This window comes from Heteronotia binoei, chromosome 21 (assembly GCF_032191835.1).
Source record: "Heteronotia binoei isolate CCM8104 ecotype False Entrance Well chromosome 21, APGP_CSIRO_Hbin_v1, whole genome shotgun sequence".
Classification (NCBI taxonomy): Eukaryota; Metazoa; Chordata; class Lepidosauria; order Squamata; family Gekkonidae; genus Heteronotia; species Heteronotia binoei.
The window spans coordinates 160800690-160809679 of NC_083243.1; the positions used below are offsets into that span (position 1 = coordinate 160800690).

Sequence of the window (8990 nt, forward strand, 5' to 3'; positions counted from 1 at the left end):
TCTTCTTCTGAATGCAGTGTCCCCCCCCCCCTCCCTCCAAGTGTGACACCCAGGGCAGTTGCCCCTTGGCTAAGAAAACTCCTGCACTGGGGCAGGGACCAGGAAGAGGGTCCTTTCTACAGTTATGCTCTGATTAAGAAAGGTCCACCTGGTGCCTCCTCTGTTGTCTTTTACATGCCAGGAAAATGTCCAGTTTGCTGACGCTTTGAAAATGTGTGTGTCAGGGGGTGATATGTTTGCTTATTATATGCTGTTCACTTAATGGTAAATTGGCTGCCTTTTATACTGATGTCATCATGACTCCTGTCCTGATGTTTCTTGCTTGTTCTCTAGTTTGGTATTTTCTTCATGCGCATTAATTTTTTGTTAAAAATAATCCTGTGTCAGAAGAAAGGAGACACAGAAATCTTTTCATTCATATAAAATCATCTGTATTGGCTACCATAGCTCAACATAACTAGAAGGAAAAATTCTGTCTATCATCTGTGCATCTCTGATCCTTCTGTTTCTTTCGCTTTCTAGAATAACATGTCCAGAGAGAATACTGTCTGAGTGGAGCACCTTTCTGGGAGAGTGAATATCATCGGCTGGAAGACGTCAAGCAGTCTAAGGTAGATTCTTTTGTGACTGGCTTTTGGCTTGTGAGGGCCAAGTGAAGCAAACTATATCAACAGAGTAATAACTCTCTGGTTTGACCCAAGAAAAGGAGTGCACTGGTGAAGAGAATGGAAACTAAAGGAAGCACCCGAAGTGGAAACAAGCCTGATGCCAAGATTGCCAGCTCAGGAAAACCTGAGAAGACTAGCCCTGGGCCCACTGCAACGACAGAGAAGAAAGAAACCCCTCCTAAGGAGCAGCCAGCTCCTGCTGCCACCACTCCAGCGAAAAAGGGGCCAGTGGCAGCAGCAAATGAGGCCACAGTGGTGAACAACCACAGCAATGTGAAACCCAGCTCTGCAGCAGCAGCAACAGAGGGTCCTGAAGGTGGGAATCATCCTGCTAACTCGGAGCACAAAGAGAACAATGCAGAGGAATCCCCAGGCAGCACCATCTTTGAGAACATGAAGCCACTGATCATTGTTGGAGGAGCAGCAGTGGCTGTCATAGCTGTGATTGTGGGCGTGGCTGTCCTAGCCCGAAAGAAATGAGCCCCATGAAGCATAGGGGAGACACTCTGGGCCATGTACAGTTCCTTTTGAAATAAATGCATGCAGTAAACTCTATACATATCTATAAATATACGGTATATATATAGAGAGAGAGCTAGCTAGGCAAAAGTGCAACACTGGCAATTGTCTTGTTCAAGAGCAATGTGCCATGGTTGACATAGTGTGAGCACCCAGTGCATTTGTGCTCTTTTGTGTAATATAATTCAGCTTGCACTACTGTGTATAGAGGGCTTCTTCTGGTCAGTATAAACAACTGCTATTTTGTTTCCCACAGTCCCTTTCTCACCCTTCTTCCAAATGTTTAAATTTAGCTCCAGTGACACATTCACAGTCTCTTGCTTTGTTATGTTGGGTTTAGTAGAACAGATAAAAGGACATTTCTCACCAACAGGTCACCTGTTAACCTCAGAAACAGAGCTTCCTGCAGCTGTGCTAGAATGTTGAGATACATCAAAAGGAAATTTTCTTACTTATTCCGAGGAATGTATGGTGTCCCCATTTACTCATCCGCTCCACCTTCCAAAATGTGCTCCCTCCCCTTTCATCCAAATTTAAAATGTAGATAGCCTAGGAAGCCACAAAAATTTGAGAAGGAACCTAAGCCTACTGAGATCTATAGTGTAACTTGAGGCCCATCAGACATCATCTTGGCCTTGTTACCCAACCATGCAACCCAACTTTATTCCTAATAGTAGTAAAGGTACCAGGCTACTGATCTCATTGGGTTTTGGAAAATAGAAGAATATTCCTTTTGTATATGCATAACAAGCACCAATCTGAAGCAGCTGATTATGCTTTGGAAAGCTACCCTCGGAAAGCATAGATGTCTTTGACAGAGACTGCTCCACCTCCATATAATAAATTGGTATTGCTCAAAGTTTATGAAAGAGACCTTCTGTGGACGTGGATATTGGATTATTGCTAGTGCTGCTCCATGGAAGGCTGATCTATCACTGCGGGCTGTACAAGAGGAAGAAGAGGAAAAAAGAAGCAGTTCTAAGAATACGTAACAATAAGGGTTTGTTTTATTTCTTTTCTCCTAATAATGCTCCTTCTTTCCTCCTTTTCTCAGCTTGTGGCCTACCAGCATCTTGATTATGGGTTTGGAAATATTTGTCTAGCGCATCCTGTCCCAGTGTAAAGATCTGGACTGGATGGATGAATGTCAGCTCTCTTATGCTTTACAAACTCCCATGCTGGAATGGCATCATCCTTTTTCTTTCAATAACAGTCATGGAAATGGACTCATTTATACTAATATTTTTCTTATAATTTAAACTGACCAGTGTGTTGGATGAGAGGAAATTTCCTGTATCCTTGCTTCATTACTGGTTTCCTGAAATGCTGAAAGCAGACCTTGAGATGGAAAAACAGCAGAGGGAGGTGCAGTGAAGTAGCTTTGTTGTGTCTACTAAAGATCAACCCATGACCATTCAAAAACTAGAACAGAGAACGGATTATACCTTAGCAGTGATTGACTGTGCATTCCAGACAAGTAGCTTCCAACAAAAGATTTTTGCTTGGACTGTACCAGTGGAAAAAGTGGTTATGAAAATCTGATGAGGGTTTTTTTTGGGGGGTGGGGTGGGGTTGGGACATAGTTAAGTAGATTGAAATAGTCTTTGCAATGCTGTTAGGTCAGGAGACACATGAGCAACCAAGTTTCCATCCTAGCATTCAGTTGCTCAGAAATTAATGTGAGAACTAGATTTTTGCATTTTTAGCCTGTCTCTAATTTTAAATCCAGAACGCTTCTGAAATATGCTATGATGGTGACAGTGGCAGGACTACAGTTCATCATCTTGTAGAACACCTTTTTTCTCTTTCTCTTGTATTTATGGCTGTGATGTGATAGGTTAGGTCTATAAGGGAATCATTCACTGGCAGTTGTTGCTTAGTACTGTGGTGTTACACTGTCTTGAATCATTCTCCAGAGCCCACCCCCCTTTGCCAGTCTGAAAACACCTGTATTTTTGTGTGTATATATACAAGCTTTCCTACTCCTGCCTTATTTGAGGATATCTGTGTATATATATTACAGTGGACTAGAGTATTTGTAAAGCTACAAACCCTGTATTCTTTGTAAAAAAAAAAAAGAGAGGCAAAAAGCAACCATTATTTGCGCGCCTGCATTCACACAAAGTGTCCATGTTTTGTGCCACTTGCATTCCATCATGAAGCATCCAGACCCATGGGTTTTTTTCCAATAAAGAATGTGAGGTTGGCCAACTGATGAATGTATTACAATCCCTCTTGTGCTAGGAGCTGAAACCTATTGCTTCTAAATAGTCCCTTCAACATAATAAATCTCAACCAGTGCAAAAGTTGCTCTGCCTCAGCATTGCTCCTGGGGGAATGTGGCAATGTGTGCAAATTTCTCATTTGTGTGTAGGTGACTGATGTGTCATTCTGGCCACTGTCCATCACTGGCCCTTCAATCTCAGCTGTGTCTGCATCGATGGTCCTGGACACACAGATGCAGGACATGGGATGCTCTGATGCCAGATGTGTTTTATATGTAATCCTCATATAAATCTTCAGCCTACGTCACTGCAGTAATGGAGGCATTCCGCCCGCCACCCCCCCCCCTCAAATGCCAGTGTGATTCTGAGTGGGAATGCATGCATTTAGATATACCCTCCCCCCACTCACTAAAACTTTGCTTGCAAACATGGATCTTCTTGCTGTGGATAATGCTGAGCAGTAAGTGGTGCCATACAAGTACTGACAGCGTGCAGATTTTTTTGCATATATAAAAGGAGCCATGCAATTTGGAACATGCTAGACTCAGATTTGTATCACCCATTTAATTATACAAAATCTGTCATTGGTGGTGCCTGAAAGCGCTGAGGCAGTGTGTTCGCTGCAACCAATGTTACTGGCATCCTAGAGCTAGTGGCAGAATAAATAATCAATGATCTGGTAAATAGCCCTTTCTAGGACCATAAGGCTGAAATCAACCTCATATTTCAGCTATAATCAAACTGAACAAGTATTGTAAAACAGCCTACCACTCTAATCCTTAGACCTCTTCAGAAAGGAGCATACTGCACAATTAATGTGAGTCAAGATTACACCAGTGGCTGACTCTTTAATAACTTCTTTCGACCGAGTCATGAAAGCTTACATTCTGAATAAAACTTTGTTGGTCTTAAAGGTGGAACTCGACTCCTACTTTGTTCATCATTGCAAAAATTTTCAATTTGCTAGAACCTGTCTGCAGTGTCAGACTATTATTCTAGACCTTATTTTGCTTAAAATGTTATCCTTCCTTTCCCCCAGAGAGCCCAGGGTGTCGTTTTTTTCTCCCACACTGTAGCCTTCCATAATCCTGTGAGATAGCTTAGGCAGGTAGAGAAAGAAAGTGATTGATTCAGTCACCCAATGAGCTTCATGGCAGAGTGCACCTGGGACTCTCAAGTCTCACTCAATGCCATACTGGCCACTGGTGGCAGTACAGCAGCCAATGCTATGAGCTCCTGGTCCAGTCAGACCCTGTATGCACAGCAGTCCTGCTGCAAGTGCAGCTCATTGACCACAGAAGAGCTCTCTAAGGCGAAGGAAATTGATGGCAGGAATGATCTGCATGAGGAGCAGCAAATGGGAGGGGAGGACTGTACTGTACCTCATGTTCTTGTGATAACCAAAGGCATCTAAACATACAGAATTCTTCTTGCATATGCCAGAGACCATAATCTCCTAGCACTGGATAGCTAATTTGGTGTCACGAAGCTTGGGTGGGGGAGGGGGATAAGCTTTAGTATATTTTATTACTATCCGTAGGGCATGCTAGTTTTATTTTAGCCTCCTGCTGTTCATCACAGGTGCAAAGGAAAGTTGCAGCCATTACCCAGATGTGTCCAAAGAGATAACATGCACACTCCTTTTTCTACTTGCTGTAGGGATATGCATACATTATTTCTACACTGGGAATTCTGTTGTCTATCCATAGATGAAATGCACAAGTTTTCCCTTTGACTGTGAACCTCAAAGTACAGGTTACTAATACTTGGTCTTTGGGCACTTTCTAAGTAATGTACTGTGCAGACCCCATGTAGAAATGACTATCTGATCCCACTAAAACCCAAGGGGATGGCAAACTTCAATAACTTCAGGATACTAGCTATTTAGTACAATCCTATGCAGAGTTACTTTAGTCCAAGTCCACTGAAATCAGTGCATTTTGGCTAGAGTAACTGCACAGGATTGCATGGCTAGTTTGCTAAGTTTCCTATATTTACTGTAATTGGATGCAACTACAGCTCAAAATGTAAGTGCTGCTGTGTAAGGAAAGTAGTTCTGTTCTCGCACATCATCTTCCACGATACTAAGTTACTTGTCTTTACTAGTTTCCAAATACCAAACCAAAGCAAATAGGGTATACCTATTTTGTGCTATAACTGGCTTGTTTCTGATATCCCACAGTATTACCTCCTAATTATCACATTAATTAATCCAGAAAACACCACCCTCTAGTTCCATATTCTGAATTCATGATTCATATTAGCAACCATCCATGGGCTTGCCTTGCAAGAGTGGGAAATATCCATCCTTTAACCACTCTGTTAATTAATGAAGACTATGAGGTAGTTAAAGAGTAACTTGGGATCTGCTACTCCGAATATGTTGAGATGAACATGTTCATGCAATCATTGTTTCCACCTGGTCACAGAAAGGCCTGTAGAGCTTGCAATTAACTTTGTTATATGTGGCAGTGGGAAATGTTCCAATTGCATGGTTAATATTCAGTCTATGAAGCAGCAATTGTTAAAAATATAATATACCTCAAAGCAGGCGAACCAGAACACTAAATTTCTTGTATTGCTCATCCTAAATCTTGGCTCCATCTTTCACTATTCTGCCTTTCCCATCCAACACACATTCCACAGAAGCTCTGCAACCCAGTTTCCACTTCTCTTTGGTAGAGGGGACTCTTCTTGCACCATTCCTTCTTAACCCTTTAGCTAAAATGCACATTGACTCCCACCCCGTTTCAGCTACTCCATCCTATGGAGCCTTCCTCGACTAGACAACACTTTGAATTGTAGGGCATTTTCAAATGGGAGGCCTAATACTATTCCAGATGTAACATCTGCTATTTCGTTTGCATTCTCTTGCACATCAATAGCATGTGATAACACACACACAAAATAAAAGAGGGCGGGGGGTCATATCCATGTGGGGAAAATGGCCTGCTATAGCTTTCCATTATAGTCTCCAGAACTGATGGCTTTGCCTTGATTGGAAGCGGCATAATTATGGATTATTGTGTGAGGTTTATGCATAGTGCTTATTAGAATGCCTAGTCATACAAAATCAGTTTGCATTTTGTCCAGTGCTATCATTAGCGAGTTTCTGCCATTGTAGTTTCAACGAGTCTACTAAAACTATTTTAAGAGCGCAAGGAAAGTGTAAGATTGCCTCACTGCCCTTTTAAGAAATTTATTAATGCTTAATAGTTAATTAGATGTTTATTTTCATAAATTTTCATGTTGTAAGCCGCCCTGAGACACTTCGGTGCGAAGGGCGGGGTATAAATCCCAATATAAATAAATAAATAAAATAAATAAATGAATTTGAAATAATAGAGAAATGTTTTCCAGTAGGGAATACTAGCTTAGTCAATTTGAATATTCACTATCTGCTTTAGGAGGATGACAAGTGAACTCCATAGTAAAAGATATTGCAAAAACAACAGCAAAAAATACTAATTCTGAAGTTCTCCCTATTGACTTCAACAGCCCCAGGAGTATTTTATTTAAACTGAACCATGTCATTTTAACATCCAGATTTCTTCCCTAAATAAACAGACCCACTTGCCACGACACACATTGGCCCTGTTTAACATACAGATTTGGGTTTCTTTTTTTATTTTGGAGTCAGCTGTTGGAGACTACATTTCCTAAAGGGAAACGAAAACCTACCAACACACAAAGCTAGAGAATGAATTTATACCTTTTTGAATTTATAATCTTGCCTATGCTTCTATGGACACTTTGTATGGGCTGCAGATCAACTCCTAAAACAGCAAAGAATTTTTCCTTTCCCATATAGTATTCTCTTTTCTTTGGATTTTAAAAAGCGTATAAATGCAATAATGCAGGTAGACTAGAAATACTAGATTGAAAATTAAAGTAGTTTAGCTTGTCCCATTGTGACCTACAGTGTTGTATGACACCCAACGCTGTATCCTAGCATTCTCGAGGCTTTCCTACATAGCTGAATCTAGTATTAGCTTTGAAAATCCATTGTGTGAATGGCGGGTGGGTTGATTGGAAATGTGTACGCTCTACACACTGTATGTTATTCGCATCAGAAGCTATATGGCCACTCCATATGCTATGGAATTGTAAATGATTCCCAATATACCTGTAACTCTTATCAGGATTGTGTGAAATAAACTATATATATATATTGTATAATTCCTATGGTTACCATCATTTTTGTGTTTATATGTGAACATATACACAAGCCCCTGTTCTTTCCTCACTCAAATGTGAAAATATTAATTCATGTTTAAATGAAATATCTGGAGTAATACATTGGATCCTTCCCATTAGCCTTCTTGGCCACCATATGCCAAGTTAGCCATTTAATAATAATAGCAATAATAAACAAAACTTGATGTAAAAACATGAAGATGGGGGAAGTATGCACACCTCCACAGGTACATAATCTCAAATAAACCAGCAGAAAAAGGCCATGAAAGCTCATTTGCTAGTAATGTATATGCTTTAAAAGTTTAAAGCTGTTGAACAGCCAATACCAGAGTGCAGTGGATCTTAAAACTTTGCTATAGCATAGACTACTGTTATTTGCAGATAGGGTTGCCAATCCCCACTTGGGTGCAGTTTGGAGGCCCTCCCCCTGCTTAAGTGTTTTCAGAAAGTGGGAGGGGGGAGGGAGGGAAATGTCTGCAGAGCACTCCATTATACTCTATGGAGACTGATTCTCATAGGGTATAATGGAGAACTGATCTGGGAGTATCTGTGGGGCTTGGGGGGGGGCTAGTTTTTGAGGTTGAGGCACCAAATTTTCAGCATAGCATCTGGCACTCCTTCTCAAAACACCCCCCACCCCAAAGTTTAAAAAAGATTGGACCAGGGAGTCCAATTCTATGAGCCCCTAAATAAGGTGCCTCTATCCTTCATTATTTCAAAATGGAGGAAAGACATTTAAAAGATGCATGGATGTAGTCACTTTAAATGCAATTGCCAGGACTCCCTTTGGAATTCAGTCATGCTTGTCACACCCTTGCTCCTGGCTCTGCCCCCGAAGTCCCCAGGTATTTCTTGAGTCAGACCTGGGAACCCTATTTGCAGACTTCCATGTTTTCTTACCTCAAGGCTACCAAGGGCCCAACTAGACATGACAGTGGCTGCCATTTTAAGGTGATTTTAAAATGTCAAGAGGGCCTGATCCTGATTGGTTCCACAGTGTAGTGAGTGGAGGGGCTTGTCCCCTCTGCACACCTTATCAAATGTCAAAACAGCTGCACCCCTGTGTGGCTCTTTTGGTATCTGAAAAGATGTGGGGTATGGGGGGGGGGGGAAGAGAAGAGCATGCTGTAGGCACCTCACAGCCTTTTAAAATCACTTTAAAATGGCAATGGTATCCTTATGGCAGCCACAAGGACTCTGTTGCAATCTAGTTTGACCCCAAGTGGAAAGCTGCCCAAAAGGCAAAGCATTCAGGTTAAGAATTCAGCTCCTCCATACTAATGTAGCTGAACAAGAAATGTGGATGGGTGTGTGTCATGCTCCATGCAAGTGAGATCTGTCAGGCCAGGTGCTACGATTCAGAGTGTTCTTTTGATTGAGA

The 8990-nt window shown here is 41.5% G+C and overlaps 1 protein-coding gene across 1 annotated transcript; it reads left to right on the forward strand.

Annotated features, from left to right (window-relative positions):
• The first annotated feature begins 519 nt into the window (after positions 1-519).
• Positions 520-1223, forward strand: CEND1 (cell cycle exit and neuronal differentiation 1). Its single transcript, XM_060262528.1, has one exon. It carries the CDS (start codon positions 726-728, stop codon positions 1146-1148), a length of 423 nt encoding a protein of 140 aa, XP_060118511.1. The 5' UTR covers positions 520-725; the 3' UTR covers positions 1149-1223.
• Positions 1224-8990: the final 7767 nt, after the last annotated feature.

What these genes read in the sequence shown, in the direction of transcription:
- CEND1 (XM_060262528.1), top strand. Translation starts at nt 726, where the DNA reads ATGGAAACTAAAGGAAGCACCCGAAGTGGAAACAAGCCTGATGCCAAG.